The following is a 22,976-nucleotide window of genomic DNA, read 5'->3' as shown; positions in this document are numbered from 1 at the left end:
TTATGTGTAGATGTATATATATAGATGTACATGTATTATGTACACATATATATATTCACATATATATATATACACATATATACATGCACTAGCACTATGACCCAGCAACGACGGGTCTTTAATGCTAGCTCTGGGCGCCATTGGGAATGTGTGTGTGTGTTTCCCTAAAACTTGAGAACTACACAACCAATTTCGTTCAAATTTTACACATGCCTTACTTAGGGCGCCATTGGGCTCACTGTGGGCTCACCAACTACAGGGGTATATCTCTAATGTCAATTGCTGCAAAACTGTACAACAAACTGATCCTAAATCGTCTTGTCCTTTTTGTTGAACCTTTGCTCCGAAAGAACCAAAATGGATTCAGACATGGGCGCTCAACGCTGAGCCAGATACTATGCCTACGCAGACTTATTGAAGAATCAAAAGCATTTAATCGCGATCTTGCAATGGTATTTGTAGACTTTTCTAAAGCGTTCGATTCTGTAGATAGGTACAAGATGTTTGAAATCCTTAAGCTCTATGGGATACCAGACAAAATCATTTCTGCCATCAAGGTCCTCTACACAGATACGTCTTCAACCATCTTAACCCCTGACGGAGAAACATCATCTTTCTCAATCAAAGCCGGAATACTGCAGGGAGATACACTTGCCCCTTTTCTTTTCATCATTGTTGTTGATTATGTGCTACGTATCTCAGTTGATACCATCTCTGGCAAGGGCTTTGAAATAAAACCAAGAAAAAGTTCCAGACACCCAGCTGAGTACTTGACAGACACTGACTTTGCTGACGACATCGCTTTTATCAGTGATTCTCTCTCCAATGCCCAGTCTCTTTTACAATCTCTTGAACAAGCCTCAAATTGTGTAGGTCTTTACCTCAATGAGGCCAAAACTGAATACATAAAAAAGTGCCTGTCCAACAGTGATTGCATCATCCATACTCTCAACAATGCGCCCTTAAGTATGGTTTCTGATTATAAATATCTTGGGTCATACATATCATCATCTGGAAAAGACTTTCTAACTAGAAAGGGTATGGCCTGGTCAGCCTGTAATGACATGCATAAGATCTGGTCATCAAATCTAAGTAGAGACTTCAAACTTGAAATATTCAAAGCCACAGTCGAACCAATTCTACTATATGGCTCAGAAACCTGGACGTTATCAAAGAAGCTTGAGAGGCGGTTGGATGGAACATACACTCGCCTCCTTATGAGAGCTCAAAATCTCTCGTGGAGGCGCCATCCAACCAAAATGCAAATATATGGGAAACTACCACCTGTGTCATCTCCTGTGAAAGGTGGGAGAGTCCAGTTTGCTGGACATTGTTGTAGAGCTGAAAAAGAAATAATTTCTACTCTTCTCCTCTGGAAGCCATCTACTCGCGATACCAGAGGGCGCACACTCTCCTACTCTGATGTAATCTCCAGGGATACAAGCATCCAGCAACATGACCTCCGTAATGCCATGATGGACCGTGAAGTCTGGCGTAGCATGGTAAATTCCATTGTCTCGACCACGGTCGAACAATGATGATGATGATGAGTATCTAACTTAGGATGTCTCATAGATAGTGGTGGCAATGGTGTTGGAGGTGGTAGATGTGGTTATCATGGCAGTGGTGGTGGTGGTGGTGTAGTGGTGACAGTGGATGTGTATGATGGCAGCAATTATAGTGTTGGTGTTTTTGTAGAGGTGGTGGTGGTGGTGGCGGCAGTGGATGATGATGATAGTAGTAGTAGCATTGATTATGTTAGGATGTCTCATGGATGGTAGTGTTGAAGACATTGCAGAGTGTAGTGGTGGTGAAATTGGTGATTTTGAATATGATGCTGGTATTGATTTTGGGGTTGTGGTTGCAGAAGATGGTTGTGGTGGTGGCATTGGAGGTTGTAGTAATGGTTGTAGTGGTGGTTGTGAAGATGATTCTGATATTGATAGTCTTTGCATTGAGGTGGTGGCAGAGTCAGAGTAAATAATAAGAGCCCAGTTAACACAAGATTCTTACATTTCGGAGATCATAAGATAGAGAGCAAGAAGTTAAAAGTTCCAATACTGGCCCAATACCTACACCCCAGATTCTTCAACTATTTCATAAGAGAGGGGTTAATGGCAGGATAGGGATTCAGCTTAAAAATAAATTGTATAACAAAAAATACATAAATAAATTACTGCTCCAACGATGTAACTTTAGTATGTGTGTATGTATATATGTGTGTGTGTGTAAGCAATGCAAACAATGGAAAATAATTTAAACACTCATTTTCTGATGTCAAAGATGGATATTTATGTGTATGAATCTTTTTATTTTTATTTTCTTTCAAATATAATTCTAGGGAACTGAAAAAGCTGTGTACGATGCCAAGCGAATTTAGCTAATTACGATAAGCGGATGTTTACGTTACAAACGAATCTGTAGGTCTGTTTACATGTTTACGTTAACTACGTTACGAAATAGCTGTTTACGTCACAGTAACAATATTTTGAGAGGCAGTAAATAATATGAGGTCGAAAGAAAGAATACCATTGGTTAAAATTCGAATTATTAAACAACGTTAAACTTAGAAATTACAATTCCGTTTTCATTTTGGTTTACAATTATGTTTTATTTTGACACATTCTACCAGTATACGAAGTTTCAAATTGTTTAGTTAACTAGGAAAATCTGGCCTTCAAACTGAAAAGATCCCATCAATCCTATAACAAAAAAACTAACAAACACGAGCACCGGGACCGCCTTGTTTCGAACCCTCCTCCTCACCTCCGCCACCTCTTTTGAAAGCGGTGCTGCAGCATGGCCGCAGATTAGTGACTGTAATAAGCAAAAAGATACATGAAAATGCATAAAACTCAGAAGAACGGAGGATAGCATTTAGAAACGGAAAACAAACTACTCCTCGTTTTATATTCTTTATTGAGGCATAATTAAAAATACATCATAGCTTCAATTCACTTCGAGCTTTATAAAGTATGAAAGCTATTGCTTTGTTCCACACGGCGGTTTTACATTGTAGGGCCAGTCGCACAGTTGTAACTTCTTGGAGAAGACGAGACCTTGAGTAAAGAGACAACAATATTGGTAAATTAGTTTTAAATCGCACTTCATGTGAGCATTATTACAAACTGTTGTGGTAAGAAGTTTGCTTCTCAACCATATTGTCCCTGAGTTCAGTTCCACTGCATGCCAACTTGGGTAAGTTTCTTCTACTACAGCTTCGGGCCGATCAAAGCCTTGTCAGTGGATTTGGTAGACGGAAACTGAAAGAAGCCTGTCGTGTATGTGTGCGTGTATATATATATATATATATATATTATATATATATATATATATACATACATAGATACATACACACACACATATATACACACACACACATACACACACACACACACACACACACACACACACACACACACACCACACACACACACACACATATATATATATATTTCTGATTTTGGTGATCAGTGAATAAACTTCACTGAAAATATATATATATATTTAGGAGGTCTAGACAAATATCTTCAGCTAGCAGGCCTTGCTACTCTAGACTGATGATGGGCAAGACCCAGAAACATGTATGTATCTAGATGCAGGCCTAGCTGTTGGGGGTGTTTGTCTCCCCTTCGTAAATATATAAGGACACAGGAAATGTATCAAGGCCGACAGGCAGCATCGATGCTTCCTAGGGTTAAATAGCGGTGGTGTAATTCCCTTACGGGACGTTAAGTTGACAGTATACAACCACTCTCTCTCTCTCTCTCTCTCTCTCTCTCTCTCTATATATATATATATATATATATATTATATATATATATATATAGGCGCAGGAGTGGCTGTGTGGTAAGTAGTTTGATAACCAACCACATGGTTCCGGGTTCAGTCCCACTGCGTGGCATCTTGGGCAAGTGTCTTCTGCTATAGCCCCGGGCCGACCAATGCCTTGTGAGTGGATTTGGTAGACGGAAACTGAAAGAAGCCTGTCGTATATATGTATATATATATATGTATGCGTGTGTGTGTTTGTGTGTCTGTGTTTGTCCCCTAGCATTACTTGACAACCGATGCTGGTGTGTTTACGTCCCCGTCACCTAGCGGTTCGGCAAAAAGAGACCGATAGAATAAGTACTGAGCTTACAAAGAATAAGTCCCGGGGTCGATTTGCTCGACTAAAAGGCGGTGCTCCAGCATGGCCGCAGTCAAATGACTGAAACAAATAAAAGAAAAAAAAAGAAAAAATACACACACACATATATAAAGTAAGCAGAAAATGGAGAAATATTGATCAGCAACAATTGACCAACATCAACTATTAGTAGTATAGCCCGGCGTTGCCCAGGATTAAGTTAGGATTTTGGTAATATATCCGATCTGGAACACGGAACTTCATCAGAGTGAAGAAAAATACACACATAAAAAAAAAGACAAGAAGAAGAGCCTCGAGAAAAAGATGAAAGGCTTAATATATTTAAATCATACCATTTTGCTAATATGTCGATTTACTCAACGTCCCGAAGAGACACATAAGCAAAATGGTATGATTTAAATATATTAAGCCTTTTATCATCTTCTCGAGGCTCTTCTTGTCTTTTCGTTTCTTTTATGTATGTATTTCTCTTCACTCTGATGAAGCTCATTGTTCCAGATCGGATTTATTACCAAATATGATGAATATTATTTTCAGAATTTTCGATGGCAATACCGTATAACATTGGAAACAGAAACAGCTGTTAGATGGGATACAGTCTATTTGTATTTAATCAAAAAGTAATAACTGATGTTAGTCAATTGTTGTTAATCAATATTTCTCCATTTTCTGTTTACTTTAAATTTGATTCCTGATAAACTCTTGCTTACCTTTGTCATTATCTGTAACGTAACCCATGAGCATAATATGCTTGCATATGTATGTTCAGGGTTAACATAGGTAATTACACCGGTAGTATAACCGATATTTTTATCCTTAGATGGTTATTCCAACCTCTAATTCTACCAACCTGTATATATATATATATATATATATATATATATATATATATATATATATATATATATATATATATATATACCTACATATATATGTGTGTGTGTGTGCTTAAATTATACAAGGAGTTTTCGTCAGATGACTCAGATCAACAGGTAAGCACCTTGAGTGTTCAATTCGGTTGCCATTAAAGCCCCAGTTTTAAATATCCTTGTTAAGTCTTGCCAAATGACTTGCCTTTCATTTCTGTTTTAATCTATCTATCTGTCTATCTATCTATTTGTCTGTCTGTCTGTCTATCTATCTGTCTGTCTATCTATCTATCTGTTTGTCTTTCTGTCTGTCTATCTGTTTATCTATCTGTCAGTCTGTCTGTCTGTCTGTCTGTTTATCTATCTATCTATCTATCTATCTATCTATCTATCTATCTATCTATCTATCTATCTATCTAACTGTCTGTCTGTCTGTCTGTCTGTCTGTCTGTCTGTATCACTGGTACTTATTTTATCGATTCCGAAAGGATAACAGGCAAAGTAAACTTCAGCAGAATTTGAACACAGAAAGCAAGGGTGGACGAAACGCCGTTAAGCATTTCGCCCGGTGTGCTAACGATTCCGCCAGCTCCTTGCCTTAAAAGCAGGCATAATAATGGCTTCAAATTTTGACAAAAGCCCAGAAATTTCAAAAGAGAATGTTAGTTGATTGTTCACCTCGTACTTATTTTATCAACCCCAGCAGAATTTAAACTCAGAACGTACAGATGGACGAAGTTCCGCTAAACATTTTGCTTAAGGGCTAATAACCCTGCCAGCTCGCCGTCTTTAACACATATTGGTTTCAAATTTTAGTTGACACCGGAAAAAGAAACAAAGGTTACGTAAATAATTCATTGGCTTAAAGCTGTTTCTGCTATATGGTGCGGTGGACTTTTAGTTGAGTGACCCGGATAACATCCTATAACTTCATCGGAGCCTTGAATACGAAGTGCACTTTTCTAGGAAGGGCAAGTCGATTATATCGACCCTAGTGTTCATACATATTTTATCGAACACCCGAAGGATAAAAGGCAAAGTCGCCCTCAGCAGAATTTAAACTCAGAACATAAAGACGGACAAAATGCCGATAAGCATTTTGTCCGGCGTGCCAGCTCTTCACCTTATTTATATGACAAATAATGATATCAGTGTGAAAGCGCATGGCTCAGTCGTTAAAGCGTCGAGCTTACAATCGTGAGGTTGTGAGTTCGAATACCGGACTGGGCTGCGTGTTGTGTTCTTGAGCAAGACGCTTTATTTCACGTTGCACCATTTCACTCGGCTGTAGAAATGAGTTGCGACGTCACTGGTGCCAAGCTGTATCAGCCCCTTTGCCTTTCCCTTGGATAACACTGGTGGCGTGGAGAGGGGAGGCTGGTATGCATGGGCGACTGCTGGTCTTCCATAAACGACCTTGCCCGGACTTGTGCCCGGGAGGGTAACTTTTTAGGTGCAATCCCATGGTCAGTGTCGTGACTGAAGGGAGTCTCAGAATGATATCCGTAATCTATGAGGTGAAAGAGAAACTTACCGGCCGGGCATAGATTGTGTCCCATAAAGTGACCATTCTCACAGGTAAAGTAAGATTTGCATTTGTTATCAAGATCTGGATAACGACCATCTTTACGCTTACTGCAGTCTCTGTATTCTCCACATGGTTTAGGTACATCGTCAGGACTTTAAAAATGAAACCAGAAAAAATATATAAATTTAAGTCACAATGTATAGATTCAATAGTATGTAGAATATATCATATACATAGTACAATGCAAGAGAAAACAATAAGGAGTGTATAAAGTTAGAAATGTTTTCTCTCATCTGATGAGCTAGCTTAAATCTGCATTGATTTAAAGATTGTTTATATTAATACAAACAAGTAAATAATTTACTTATAATAAAATATAATAAAATAAAATATCTTTTGCATGTTTTAAGTTACGAAACAATTGTTGTGGTATAAGGATTTCCAATGGTTAAATAAATCTTATCATACCATATCTCTCTCGCTATTTATAACATTATAACATTATATATATATATATATATATATATATATATGTGTGTGTGTGTGTGTGTGTGTGTGTGTGCTTAAATGTATATGTATATATGTGTATATAATATAAATATATATATATGTATATACATGTATGTATGTATGTATGTATGTGTATGTATGTGTGTATGTATGTATGTATGTGTGTGTGTATGTATGTATGTGTGTGTATGTAAGTATGTATGTATATATGTATATATGTATGTATGTATGTGTGTGTGTGTATGTATGTATGTGTGTGTATGTATGTATATATGCATGTATGTATGTATGTGAAAAATGGAACAAACAGGACAAGAGGAAGCACACAAGACAGAGAGTCAGTGATGAGGTGCCAGAATATGTGACGAAAGAACACAGACATATAAGCTAAAAATAATACAAATAAAAACTGAAGGGAAAATCAAATGAACAGTGCATGCATTTTGGTGGCAAAAAATGACCTCCCCTAAGTATAACGAAGAAAATGACGGTAGTGGTATGACAGTAGTAGGCTGTTGCTAGAGTCTTCTTAAATGGTCGGGTGACCTAAAAGTGACCTGTTGTGGTTATAGTAATAGTGATTGGAATTGTTCTGAATACATTCATGGGCAGTGACTGTTCTGAATATATCGTCTTTAATACTTGTGTGGGTATTGTTCTAAGGGCCTTGTAATATAAATAAATAAATATATATATATATATATATATATATATATATATATATATATATATATATATATATATATATATATTATATATATATATATATGTGTGTGTGTGTGTGTGTGTGTTAATATTTCGCTTAGGCATAGTTTGAGACTAACAACCTGGTGTAGAACTCAATATATATGTACGCTTCAGAACATAATGTTAGATGAGTATAGAGCGGTAACAAGAACACAGAGATGACACCGGAAAAAGGAACAAAGGTTATGTAAAGAATTCATTGGCTTAAAGCTGTTTCTGCTATATGGTGCGGTGGACTCTTAGTTGAGTGACCCGGATAACATCCTATAACTTCATCGGAGCCTTGAATACGAAGTGCACTTTATTTGGGGAAATTACATTTTCCGAACATACAGGCATTACGAGTGAGATTAGTCTATGTTGACGCCAATGGAAAGTTCTGTCCAATAGATATCCATAGACACACGCACATACACACACCATTCAACTACGGTAGTAGTTGAATAATATTCTTTAGGCCGCAATTTACTCACATGCAGCATCTTTCATCTGCTAACACAACAGCTCCTTTATAGGATCCAGTTAGCTCAAGACATCATCAGGAGGAACCACGTCCGGTTTCGGCCCCTACTCCTCTACCGTTTTGACGTGCCCCCCCCCATTCGGAGGTGTCTTCAGCTCTGATGTTGGGTGCATGTCTTCTTTCTTCTTTCTTCTGTTCCCTGACCTCTTCGATGTATCGTCAGCGAGTGTCAGCCGGTGACTGACTGTCCTGTCAAATTTCTCCCTTTAAATACCTACCGCATAGGCTCCAGCAGGCAGCCCCAGCAAGTTGTCACGTGACAATGGAAAAACCGTTAACATTTTGGAAGAGGACTAGTCAGTAGCTACATTTTGGCATAAAAGAAATTGAGATATGGTCCAGCAGAAAAAGTTTACATCAAAATTTGTAGCGATGTTATAGAAGAGTAAGTACCACCACCATTCAAGTTTAGGTCTAAATAACTTTTTTTAATTTTAAAAGCAAAATATATTTATCTTAGCTTCAAAGATAGAAGAAATGGAAACAAAATTGAAAGAAGATAATAATAATGATAATAATAATAATAATAATAATAATAATAATAATAATAATAATAATAATAATAATAATAATGCCCTGATGCAGTGCCAGGCAGTGGTTCCCATGGCTTCTGATCTTAACTGATTGGAAGTGTTATCATGTACATGTTTTATCTTGGTGTAAAAGATGGGCTACAGCAAATATTCTACTCAGTACCACAGATTTGCTTGTCAGTTGTTTGACCTTAACCAGTTGAGCATGTCCCTTGGTGGTTGACGATATGTGCATCTCTGATCACGAGCAGAAGTAGTGGGGGAGCATCATAGCCATGTGTTGAGAGGGATTCTTTGGGGTTTCAATAATTCACCTCTGGAAACATGTGTGTTTCATTCAACATCCTTAAACAACCCTTATTCAGGGACCTTTTGAGCGGGATGGGTTACTCGAGCAGAAGAAAATTCTAACTGGGCCCCACCTGCAATGTCATGCACTGTTTATCTTGATATGAGATCACCATGTCGCACAATATGGTTGTGATGCATGTGCCTAGTGTACCCTTATCAGACTTGTAGTCACGATGGGTATATTGGGCTTCGTATATTTTACCCCAGTGTCACTTTGATGGCATGCACTGCTCTCTCACTCAATAATAATAATAATAATAATAATAATAATAATAATAATAATAATAATAATTATAATAATAACAAGGACAGACAAAGGGATTAAGTCGATAACATCGGCCCCAGTGCGTAACTGGTACTTATTTAATCGACCCCGAAAGGGTGAAAGGCAAAGTCGACCCCGCCGGAATTTGAACTCAGAACGTAACGGCAGACGAAAATAGTTTAAAATTTTTCCACAAGGGCAGCAATTTTGGAGAAGAGGATTTATCGATGACATCGATCTCAGTGTTCAACTGGTACTTAATTTATCGACCCCGAAAGGATGAAAGGCAAAGTCTACCTCGGCCGAATATGAACTCAGAACGTAGCGACGGGAAAAATATGGTTAAGCATTTCGTCCAAATAATAATAATAATAATAATAATAATAATAATAATAATAATAATAATAATAATAATAATAATAATTATAATAATAATAATGACGGGCGAAAGAATTTGCCAAGATCAGTAAATATAAAGACTTGCTAATAGAAATTGAAAACATGTGGCATCTCAAGGCGACTACAGTACCAATTTTTGGAGGATCTCTAGGAATGATAAAATATGGTACTGAAACCTATTTGAAAATGATACCAGGCTTACCATCCCTACAGGAAGTGCAAAAATTTGTGTCAACTGGAACGACTTATGTACTGAGAAGAGCATTATCGCTGTGAAAACAACATCCATTCATGAATTTATTTATTTATTTTTTAAATACATATTTTATCTGTGAATTTGCGTGTGTAATCTGGGAATGCATACAATGAGCTTCTCTGCCCTAGGTGTACGGAAAGCACCCGTCGAGAAATGGAAGAAAATTTGAAGGAAGAAGGAAAAAAAAAATTATATACTTTGGTTTATGATTATATATATACTAGCAGTATCGCCCGGCGTTGCTCGGGTTTGTAAGGGAAGTAACTATATAAGCATTTTTAGAGAGTTATAGCCAAATAATAGCAAAAAAAGGCATTAAAAATGGAAAGAAAATGATGGTAATTTTTTAAAAAAATCGTTGACTCATCGTAGACATTTTTAGAGAGTTACTTCCCTTATATAATAGCGAAAAAATGCATTAAAATGGAAAAAAATGATGGTAATTTTTTTTTAAATCGTAGACTCATCGTAGACGCGCGCTAATACCCAGAAGGGCTCGATATGAATCACGACTATAAGATACCCGGTTTTGGTTAAACTGCATCGCAAAATGTGGGAGTAGTTAGGAATCTAAATCGTAGGAGACAGACACACAACCTTTCTTTTATATATAAAGATATATATCGGACATATATTTTACTCACTCTTTACACTTCATGTCTCTTTTATCGAGGACAGTGTTTCCTTTACAGTAATGTTGATACTTCTTGCCATTTTTACATTGAACGAAACTCTTGCAGCTTATCTCGTAGTAACCATCAGGCACTGTGGAACAATCAACGCCAACTGCAAAAAAGACAAAAAAATTCTTTGAAATACAGTAATGCAGGAGTGGCTGTGTGGTAAGTAGCTTGCTTACCAACCACATGGTTCCGGGTTCAGTCCCACTGCGTGGCATCTTGGGCAAGTGTCTTCTGCTATTGCCTTGGGCCGACCAAAGCCTTGTGTGTGGATTTGGTAGACGGAAACTGAAAGAAGCCTGTTGTATATATGTATATATATATATATATATATATATATATATAATATATATATATATGTATATGCGTGTATATGTTTGTGTGTCTGTGTTTGTCCCTCTAGCATTGCTTGACAACCGATGCTGGTGTGTTTACGTCCCCCGTTACTTAGTGGTTCGGCAAAAGAAACCGATAGAATAAGTACTGGGCTTACAAAGAATAAGTCCCGGGCTCGATTTGCTCGACTAAAGGCGGTGCTCCAGCATGGCCGCAGTCAAATGATTGAAACAAGTAAAAGAGTAAAAGAGAGTAATGCCTCAATATACGAGTTAATGTGTTCCCGTTGACCGCTCGAAAAGCGAAAACCCGTAAAGCAGAGCAATAATTTTCCTGTAGTAACAATGTTATAAATCGTGATTTGTATCCAGAAAAAATGTTTTAACGAATATTTTATGTAAAGTAAATAGAATCTCAAGATCATTTATACTCTTTTGCTCTTTTACTTGTTTCAGTCATTTGACTGCGGCCATGCTGGAGCACCGCCTTTAGTCGAGCAAATCGACCCCAGGACTTATTCTTTGTAAGCCTAGTACTTATTCTATCTGTCTCTTTTGCCGAACCGCTAAGTTACGGGGACGTAAACACACCAGCATCGGTTGTCAAGCAACGTTGGGGGGGGGGGGCAAACACAGACACACAAACATATACACACGCATGCATATATATATATATGTACGACGGGCTTCTTTCAGTTTCCGTCTACCAAATCCACTCACAAGGCTTTAGTCGACCCGAGGCTATAGCAGAAGACACTTGCCCAAGGTGCCACACAGGGGGACTGAACCCGGAACCATGTGGTTCGTAAGCAAGCTACAGACACTCCTACGCCTATATAATACAAGATATTATTATAATTGTTTTCTGAATCACTTTCACTTGCACTAGACTCGCACACAGCATCACTTGTAGACGCGATCGCCGATTCACAAGTACTCGTAAATGGTAGATTTCTTTTTTTAAAAAACAAGTTAAGAGCTGTTTGCTAAGAAGAAGCTTTTTCCCGCTCTCTATAAATTTCTCGGTAACACGCACAAGCATTTGGTTATAGTAGTAGAAACTTTTGCTCAATAGCGTGTTGTGTCTTGCTCAAGAACACAACATGCAGCCCAGTCCAAGATTCGAGCTCACAGCCTCACGATCGTTTAAAATTTGGATCATGTGATTGAAAATCAAAATTCGTGACCCCGGGGTCTCGTAAAGCAGGACCTCGTAAAGTGAGGTATTACTGTTAATCCATTCTTCAAATATTGACATTCTTAGTGTAGGTGCGTTTCTCTTATCTTTTTCTCGTTTCAGTCAAATGACTGCGACCATGCTGGGGCAGAACCTTGTAGGGTTTTAGTCAAACGAATCTACCCACGATACTTATTGTTTTAAAAATCCTGCTACTTATTTCTATCGGTGTGTTTTGCCGAACCACTAAGTTACGGGTACGTAAACAAATCAACACCGGTCGATCTTTTCAGTTCTTGTCACAGATTTGGAAATTTTAAAATTCAGTGAAAAGTTTCAAATTTCGTATAGTGATTTAATCTCTCACGCTTAATTTGAGGTTCATTTATTCCAGAAGAAACCTTGGATCTTTTCGGTTTGAACGGCAGTTTTTTCTAGCGGTGTCATATGAAATTATCACCCATAATTATGACCCTAGTATCGATCTATTGCATTTCAATCTGTTTTAGGGTTAAGGTTAGTTAGGGTTAGTTAGGGTCAGGGTTAGGAGTGAGGGGAAGGGTGCCTTTTTTTCTTCACAAATGTAAATAAACCCAATCTGTTTCTTAAACGAGGGACATATACGGCACAGAATGTTTTCACCTCAATAGACGTCATTGATTGGTTGAAATTGTAGAAATTGAAGAAAAAAACCCAACAAATATCTTACAAATTATAGAATTTTCTCAATAAAGCCAAGAGAAAAAGATGTTTTATAAACACATTCTACCAGTATACGAAGTTTAAAAGTGTTTAGTTACAAAGAAATTATTTAAAAAATCTGCCGGTCAAACCGAAAAGATCCCTATTGACTGTATTTGACTAGACTCTTGACCCCATCACTGCGAAATTAAATTTCATGGGTATTCCGGTAATGATTTTTTTCTTTTTTTTTTCTGTAAACCTTCAAGTGATACATCAGGACCCATCATCAGCATTATTTCCAAGAAACAGGAAGAAAGCGTAAGAGAAAGTTGGGGTGAAAGAGTACTACTCTTTCGATATAGTCAGATAAAAATTGATTGTCACATTACATAATACATTACATACATTCACAAACACACACACACACATGCAAGACTTCACAATTCTAGCATCACTCCTCCTGTTATAGGCCTGAAAATTGGGAAGGAGGACTATTCAATTACACCTTAAGCCTGGTACATATTCTGTCGATTCCATTAGTGGAATGGCCTCATTTGGAAACGTAAACACTGAAAGAAGACCGTCGTACATACAGACGCACGCAAACGCACGAGCATACACACACATGTACACACATACTTACACACATAACAACACACACAGACTTTCTGTTTGTCTGTGTGTATGCATGTGCGTGTATGTATGTGTTTATATGACAGGTCCTTTTCAGTTTCTATCCTCCACATCCGCACAAATATTTTTTGTCGACCCGAAGCAATTGTAGAAGACACTCAAGATGCCAGGCTGTGGGCCTGGACTCGAGACCATGTTTTTGAGAAGCTAAATTCTTTCCATTGTGCTACGACTACACAGCTAGATAGATAGATAAGTAGATAGATAGATAGATAGATAGATAGATAGATAGATAGATAGATAGATAGATAGATAGATAGATAGATAGATAGATAGATAGATAGATAGATAGATGCATACATACATACATACATACATAAACGATGCGTAGTTGTTTGCGAATTGAAACAGGATGTAAATTAAAAATACAAAGTGTCGTTCAATCAAAACCTCCAGAATTCGAACAATGACTACAGAATTTTAAGCCACGAAACTGCAAAACCACAACAGATTATAATTACCTGTGCATGGGCGTGTGTGTGTGTGTGTGTTAGTGAGTGAGCACGCGGGCGTGTGTATCTATGTCAGTTAGCAAGGAAGTATTTATGTGGTTCTTTTATACAAGGTAGTATCAAAGGTTCCCAGATTAGTTATTTCATAAAACACATTTTTTACCTAAGTTTTAACATCATTCCCTCGGTTCCAACGTTCCTGCCACTTTTTGAATCTGTCCTGGACGCCAAGGTCCTTCAGCGATTCGCAACCATTGAGCTACATTTTTGTCTTGGGGAAAAATATCAAGGTTCGCAATGGCTCTCATGGCTTCCGATCTTAACTGATTCGAAGTGTTATCATCTATATTGTTTTGCCTTGGTATACACTACCGTCAGAAATTAATTAGCACCCTTGATTTGCTCTTCACTCAAGGTATGTGCTGTCACCTAGTGGCCATATCTCGAACTATTGCTTTGTTGCGAGTTCACTGTTGCGTAGAACGATGACGTAACTTTGTTTGCAGAGCAATTTGAGAGTCTACAGCCTTATGATGTTGACATAGCAGTGCAACAACAACTTGGAGTGCGGATGCAGACAAATCTTCCTTTGTTTAATAGATATAGGTAGCGCCTCGCAAGGACCGAAATCACACCATACTAAGTTTTCTCATCGCGTAAGACGTTTTGAACAGCTCATAGGTTAATTGATTTAACTTATTTAATGTAGAAATTTGAGAAGTGCTAATTAATTTCTGACGCAAGTGTACATCATGGGCTACAGCAAATGATCTGCTCAATGCCACATATTTGCTTGTCACTTGTTTAACCTTTATCAGATGAGCATATCTTTTGGTGGCTGACGATATATGCATCTCTGATCACGAGCAGAAGTAGTGTGGGAGCATCATAACCATGTGTTGAGAGGAATTCTTTGGGGTTAGAATAATTCACATTTGGAAATATGGGTGTTTCGGTCAACATTCTTAAACAACCCTTATTCAGGGACTTTATGAGCGGTATGGTCTACTGAACGCGAAGAAAATTCTAACTGGGCCCCCACTTGCAAGATCATGATGCATGTATCGAACACAGATCAAATATGGGCTCTACAACACAAGCAACAAGTGGGGTTACGATCAAACCGACTTTACCATAAGTAACAATTAACAATACTATTAAACAATAAAAGTTCCCTAAAAGCCGGGAGTCCCTCACAGGGACAGCCGTGGAACCCTACACAACCTGGTTACCCCAACAGCTTGAAAAGGAAAGTGATGGTGGAGAGGGGATTTCTTACCCCAACCACAGTATTTTTTGAAGGTAGGTGAATATAATGAGGATGGCCCGCGTGAAAGGGCCTACTCTGAGCCCTCACTCCTAAACTCTTCCGGTTTACAAATGAATGCTCAGAGTAGATCCATTCACGCGGGCCATCCTCACCACATTCACTCACCTTTCACAACAATACTCTGGTGGGGGTAAGAAATTCGATGTCCACCCTCACTTTCTTTTTCAAGCGGAGTTAGGAAAAGTCGATGAGGGCTTGACTGAAGCAGAGAGTATCAGTCTTCAGTCCTTTCAATCTCAACCGCCACACCAGCAAACCGTCTTCACCATCAAACAGAACAAAACTGCCTTTCTATCCAGGCAAAAAGAAGGCGGCGGGACAGTCTTCACAAAGCATTCGGGTGATAACCGGGTCCATCCAACATAATTCAACAACTGTTCGACAAAGCACAACAAGCTGGTAGTGACCGAATAATAAGCGAGTGCATACAAGACGTTTTCGACGCCCTGCAAACAAACAACTTGGGCAGGTCATTCTGAGAGCGTTCGGTGTCTGTAGAGCTTGTCTCGATCCGGCAGCGCTCCACGGTAGTACTGCTTGTCCTGCAAGATAAGCATATGCGTCAGTCCGAAAATCCTTCGGAAAACAAATTAATTCATCCATTCCGATTCCCAGAGGTTTCCCTAAGATGTTGTGGATCTTGCCCATCTCTATTAACGAATAGAACTTCATCGTGGAACTTTCAACGACCGTGTTACTCGGGTGGCAGAAAGCTGTGAGCGCTTGCTGACACTCCAGCTTCCAAGCGCCCTTTCTTGGTCTACGCTTGATCCAAGCCTGTGGCTCTGTGATGCGGAAAATCCTATCTGACAAACGGTGACCACATCCACTCAACGAAGACGAAACGCTTGAGATATCGCAGTGTCAACTCACGTCCGCGCATCATTACCCACTTTATACGCAGTCGGCCACTCAGAGGCTGTTAACAGCAGATAGACAGTCTAATTAACGGACATGTCCCATCCACAGAATGTGGAAGCGCAATCGCTCCAAATTGATCAACCACGAAGTAGGGAGAGGGACAGCAGTCAGGCGGTAGTAGATAACGGAAGCGATGTACGCATTCCTCACCTCAGCCCGGGCTTTCCGAGATCACATTAGTCATGTTACTCGTCACCTCCCCTAGTTATTGTCCATTTCTAGCTCTGGACTAAATCAGACGCCGAGCAGTTTGACGGGTCTATCTATCCAGCGTCCAACAACACTGTCGCTTGGCATGGACCTAAATCGTCACCATCGAGCTGAAGGCACTCCGACGTGTCCAGATTAATCTTTGCTCCTCTCACCGCTTCGTACTCCCTTAAGACAGTGGCGGTCTCTCGATTTCCGAACTGTCCGACACTTTTGCAGTAACGTCGTCCGCATAAGCTGACACGAAACGTCTGTATTCTTGTTCACACGTGATGGCCCTCAAAATATCCAATTTGCTCAGTAAAGGCTCGAGAGCCAGCATGTACAGAAGGGGTGAGAATGGGCATCCTAGATGTACCGAACGGATGATGCCAAACGGTTTCGATAGGTGGTCATTTATTTTGACCACTGAACAGATGTTTTTGTAAATAGAAGACGTCCAGCCTCTGAAAACAGGACTGGAAACAGTATTCATGGTCAACCCCTTCGAAAGCTTTTGACTGACCCAAATTGATCAGTGCCCTATCGATGCTAGGTTCCTTTCCTACACTTCCTATGACGTAGCGTGTCAGGTGGAGGTTGTTGGGGATAAATCTGCTCAGGATTGTGCATGTCTGCACAAGTGCCTAAGTCTTGGCTAACACCTTGGCCAAAACCTTATGATCTGCGTTGCCCTTTGTGGGAGACTCTTCTATGTTTCTGTTGTGTTCCCGCAGACGACACGTAGGCTAGTCCAACTCGTATAAATAATGGACGTGATAGCTAGTCGGAGAAGCATCGCGCCGAATCTTAAAGTTGAGTTGGTGATTTGGTGGAGAGAAAGCATAGAGCGAGGCGAAGTTTTGTGTCTTTGATATCACTCACAAGTGAGTTGTTGTGTTATGTTATATTGAAATGTTGAATCGTTGAATGACGGAATTGTTAAATTGCTGTATTATTGAATTGTTGAATTTGTAGTTATTTGAAGTTGTTGAAAATTTTATTTGTCTTCCCATTTAATGGGTGAAGCGCTAAATAACGAAAATATGCAGGTCCAGACGGGCAGTTATGTTGCGGTTACAGGCAAAAGTCTGCCAGTGGAGCGACTGCAAATACAGGAGCTGGAAGTGAAAATATAGATTATAAGAAGTTTGACAACATGTTGAAGAAGGAAGAAGGTTGTTTGAGACTGACACTCCCAAATGAAGTAGCAGACAAGTTGGAAAGAAAAATTATCACCTATCGAACGCTGAACATAGTGACATGAGAAGTAGAAAAAGCAGGCGCTGAAGAGATAGAGGAGTGTTTTAAAGAAGTTAAAGAAGTGACGACTTTCTATAACAGAGGACGAAAATTTGGCACGGTGGAGGTACGCTTCGTTAATGAGAATGAAGCAAAGAAGTACACCATCGTAGCCTTGAAATCAGCACAATGGGCACTCTTACCTACCTAATGTGGCAGACGCGCAGCCAGAGTGACAATAGGGAGATTGCCACCCGAAATTAACGAGGACTGGCTTGTGGAAGCCATCCTCTACAACACAGAGGAGAAAGTGGAAATACTGAAAATGTCAAAGACAGCGGAGGTCAACTGATGGGGGTACGACCTAGAGTTGATGGTGCTTATCAGCCTGCCTGACCTCCATAAAATCACAGAAGAGATTGTCCTGACCGATGAGAGCAGACTGAGAGTCATAGTGGAGGGTAGACCACCAATATGCTTTAAATACGGAGTAAGGGGACACATGAAGGCAAAGTGTCCCCAGAAACACGAACAAGAAGTAGTGGAGAAGAGAAGTCCGATAGAAGAGAATATAATATCGGAGAAGGAAACAGAGTTTACAATGGTAGAGAAGAAAGGAAAGAGCGAATCTCCACCGCAAAATAAAAGGAATGTGGAGGATAAAAAGAAGAGAAAAGAAGAAATGAGGAAGCAACGGAGAATCGAACTCAAGAGCCAGAAACTTCAACGAGTAAGGATAAGGAAGGACGGAAGAAAGAGGGAAACGAGCAACAAACAGAAATGGAGACACCAGTTACTGGTGTAGAGAGTAAAGAAATACAGCTAAGAAAGCCACGCAAAGGAAAACATGAACGAGTGTTGGTGACTTATGAGAAAAGTGTGGAAATGGAATAGCGTATAGTTAAAATGAAAGGTGTAATAAGAGTGAAATTAGCAGATAATGAAGAGAACAGCATCATGAAAGCAGTGCTACTGGAGAGTGAAAGAGTGGCAAGATTGAAAGAGACATTTGGAAGCAGAGTGTAAATTACAAGAAAGCGTTTTCAATATGATGAATTGCTACCAGTGGTAATGTATGAAGACTTAATACCTTATGCAATATAAGCATCATACATACTGGACAAAATCATTAATTATAAAAAAATATTAAACTGGGACTTTCTATTTTGCTGGGTAGAAAGCCATTTCATTATCATAATTTCATACTTCATAATTCATTCCTTTTATTCCTTTCTCTTTTATTCCTTTCTAACACTAATACCTTACAAAACCTAACCAATTTTATTGTCATTGCCTTTGACGGCAAGGCTCCATTTGCTGTTGACGATTACCCATGTCAACTCCGTCTAAAGTCATTCTTTAATACATTCTCTGTATCCTTGGCACGTCGCGAGTGACGACTTTAGCTTCCGGTAACCGGGACCCTGTCTTCTAAGTTATTCTAAACAATATTTATCTGCTGGCCAACAGAATACCTTGTATAGATACGACCTGGATGAGCCGATGCAATTCGACCACGTCCACATTGGCGCATCCGAGACATCCAATCTGTATCTGTCTCAGAGAGCTGGAAATATTTGAGCATGTCTGTGAGGCTTTTACCACGCCCTCCTCAATCCTTTAGCCCTTACCAGTCAAAGCATCGCTCTGAAAGCGAAACAGTGCGCGAAATCTTGTCTGTCGGTGAGTCTGCTTTCACTGATGGACGCTATATCGGCACCTTGCTGATTATTGTAGTGTAGTTTAAAATGTTTGAAAATGAATCTTCGTAGACCGCAAGTAGCCAATGACTGTTTTAGAGTCTTCTTTAAGCAGTCAGGTATCAAATTACCCAAAATAGAATAATTAAGTTATTAATAAAATGGGTGGAAAATAATGTTTGCAAGACTTCACAATTCTAGCATCACTCCTCCTGTTATAGGCAGAAGGCCTGAAAATTGGGAAGGAGGACTATTCAATTACACCTTAAGCCTGGTACATATTCTGTCGATTCCATTAGTGGAATGGCTTCATTTGGAAACGTAAACACTGAAAGAAGACCGTCGTACATACAGACGCACGCAAACGCACGAGCATACACACACATGTACACACATACTTACACACATAACAACACACACAGACTTTCTGTTTGTCTGTGTGTATGCATGTGCGTTTATATGACAGGTCCTTTTCAGTTTCTATCCTCCACATCCGCACAAATATTTTTTGTCGACCCGAAGCAATTGTAGAAGACACTCAAGATGCCAGGCTGTGGGCCTGGACTCGAGACCATGTTTTTGAGAAGCTAAATTCTTTCCATTGTGCTACGCCTACACAGCTAGATAGATAGATAAGTAGATAGATAGATAGATGGATAGATAGATAGATAGATAGATAGATAGATAGATAGATAGATAGATAGATAGATAGATAGATAGATAGATAGATAGATAGATAGATAGATAGATAGATGCATACATACATACATACATACATAAACGATGCGTAGTTGTTTGCGAATTGAAACAGGATGTAAATTAAAAATACAAAGTGTCGTTCAATCAAAACCTCCAGAATTCGAACAATGACTACAGAATTTTAAGCCACGAAACTGCAAAACCACAACAGATTATAATTACCTGTGCATGGGCGTGTGTGTGTGTGTGTTAGTGAGTGAGCACGCGGGCGTGTGTATCTATGTCAGTTAGCAAGGAAGTATTTATGTGGTTCTTTTATACAAGGTAGTATCAAAGGTTCCCAGATTAGTTATTTCATAAAACACATTTTTTACCTAAGTTTTAACATCATTCCCTCGGTTCCAACGTTCCTGCCACTTTTTGAATCTGTCCTGGACGCCAAGGTCCTTCAGCGATTCGCAACCATTGAGCTACATTTTTGTCTTGGGGAAAAATATCAAGGTTCGCAATGGCTCTCATGGCTTCCGATCTTAACTGATTCGAAGTGTTATCATCTATATTGTTTTGCCTTGGTATACATCATGGGCTACAGCAAATGATCTGCTCAATGCCACATATTTGCTTGTCACTTGTTTAACCTTTATCAGATGAGCATATCTTTTGGTGGCTGACGATATATGCATCTCTGATCATGAGTAGTACTGGGGGAACATCATAGCCATGTGTTGAGAGGAATTCTTTGGTGTTAGAATAATTCACGTTTGGAAATATGGGTGTTTCGGTCAACATTCTTAAACAACCCTTATTCTCAGACCTTTTGAGTAGTATGGTCTACTGAACGCGAAGAAAATTCTAACTGGGTCCCCACTTGCAAGGTCATGATGCATGATGCATGGGGGAAGGGTACCTTTTTTTTCTTTTCAAATGTAAGTTTTTTAAAATAATTTCTACGTAACTAACACTTTTAAACTTCGTATACTGGTAGAATATGTTTATAAAACATCTTTTTCTCTTGGCTTTATTGAGAAAATTCTATGGTTTGTAAGGTATTTGTTGTTTTTTCTTCAATTTCTACAATTTCAACCAATCAATGACGTCTATTGAGGTGAAAATATTCTGTGCCGTATGAATATGTCCCTCGTTTAAGAAACAGATTGGGTTTATTTACGTTTCTGAAGAAAAAAATATACCCTTCCCCCCACCCCTAACCCTAACCCTAAAACAGATTGAAATGCAATAGATCGATACTAGGGTCATAATTATGGGTGACAATTTCATGTGACACCGCTAGGAAAAACTGCCGTTCAAACCGAAAAGATCCGTCAAATGTTTAATACAACACACATACACACAACCACACACGCATATACACATATACACAAACATTAAAAAATTTATACAATGTGACTTACCGTCGGTGGCTGTACTTTGCTGTAGGACGATTAAATTGGCAGCGATTAAAGTAAGAACTAATACCAGAAGCTTCATAATGGCTCTTGTGTTTTGTTATTTTGCAGATAATGTTTTATCAGCGGTTTAGCTTATGTATATATACATATGTATATAGCCATCCATCCATCCATCTATCTATCTAGCCACGCCCATTTACGTATTTACGTACATATCTACCTATCTGTTTATCTACATACATACATACATACAAATACACACACATATACATACATGGAGCCGTATGCACGCACATGTATTATACATATTACCATATCTGTCCTTGTGCCCCACCCACACATGCATACAAATAAGCCACACACATGGACACGCACACGCACACACTTCTCTCTTTCTCTCTCTCTCTCACACACACACATACACACACACACACTCACACACACATATACACACACGACATCTGTAAAACGTATAAAATCGATATTTATCAACCCCACGTACAACACGATGCAACACACACACACACACACACACACACACACACACACACACACACATACACACATACACACACAACATTTACATTATTTACATTTGACGGATATTTGTCCTCGTCTTGTTTATTGTTAACACAACGTTTCGGCTGATATACCCTCCAGCCTTCTTCAGGTGTTTTGAGGAAATTTCGAACCTGGTTTCTCATTCCCAAGGTATTTTTCGATATCATTATTATTATTATTATTATTATTATTATTATTATTATTATTATTATTACTTTTTTTTCTTCTTCTTTCAAATTTTCTTCCATTTCTTGCCGAGTGTCTTCCCGACTCCTAGGGCAAAGAAACTCATAGTGTATATTAGTAGGCCATTAAACCAAAGTCAGTAGTTCGTTCATTTTTTTTTTTTTTTTTAAAGTTAAATTAAAATGCATGAGCAGCAACAGTTCTCACATCGACAATGCTCTTCTCAATACGTGTGATGTACCAGTTAAGACAATCTTTTTCACTTCTTGCAGGGATGGTAAGCCAGGGATCATTCTCATATAATTTTCGGTTCCCTTCTTGATCATTCCTAGTGCTCCTACGATCACTGGTATTGTAACCGCCTTGAGATGCCACATTTTCTCAATTTCAATGAGTAGGTCTTTATATTTTCTGAGCTTGTCAAACTCTTTCGCTGAGATATTATGATCACAGGGGATGCTCATGTCGATCAATAAGCAAACTTTATTGTTTTGGTCTTTCACAACAATATCTGGTTTATTGGCCTTGATGGTTCGGTCTGTATGTACTGGAAAGTCCCACAGAATCGTTACATTTTCTCCTTC

At 38.9% G+C, this 22,976-nt stretch overlaps 1 protein-coding gene across 1 annotated transcript; it reads right to left on the bottom strand.

Annotated features, from left to right (window-relative positions):
• Positions 1-2,901: 2,901 nt before the first annotated feature.
• Positions 2,902-21,800, bottom strand: LOC115224885 (chitin-binding domain protein cbd-1-like). The gene is made up of 4 exons (XM_029795841.2): positions 21,649-21,800; positions 10,779-10,920; positions 6,557-6,702; positions 2,902-3,059 (listed from the first exon to the last, which is right to left on the bottom strand). The coding sequence occupies exons 1-4, from the start codon at positions 21,722-21,724 to the stop codon at positions 2,983-2,985; spliced, it is 441 nt and encodes a 146-aa protein (XP_029651701.1). The 5' UTR covers positions 21,725-21,800; the 3' UTR covers positions 2,902-2,982.
• Positions 21,801-22,976: the final 1,176 nt, after the last annotated feature.

Source organism: Octopus sinensis, linkage group LG26 (genome assembly GCF_006345805.1).
Source record: "Octopus sinensis linkage group LG26, ASM634580v1, whole genome shotgun sequence".
Lineage (NCBI taxonomy): Eukaryota > Metazoa > Mollusca > Cephalopoda > Octopoda > Octopodidae > Octopus > Octopus sinensis.
The sequence above is the reverse complement of the archived record's forward strand: the minus strand, read 5'-3'. Positions and strand labels throughout refer to the sequence as shown.

Bases quoted from the DNA above. Each gene is read 5' to 3' on its own strand.
- LOC115224885 (XM_029795841.2), bottom strand. From the start codon at position 21,724: ATGAAGCTTCTGGTATTAGTTCTTACTTTAATCGCTGCCAATTTAATC. The intron at 10,921-21,648 runs GTAAGTCACATT...TCTTTTTTGCAG, and splicing joins GCAAAGTACAGCCACCGACG to TTGGCGTTGATTGTTCCACA. The intron at 6,703-10,778 runs GTGAGTAAAATA...TCATTTTTAAAG, and splicing joins AGAGACATGAAGTGTAAAGA to TCCTGACGATGTACCTAAAC.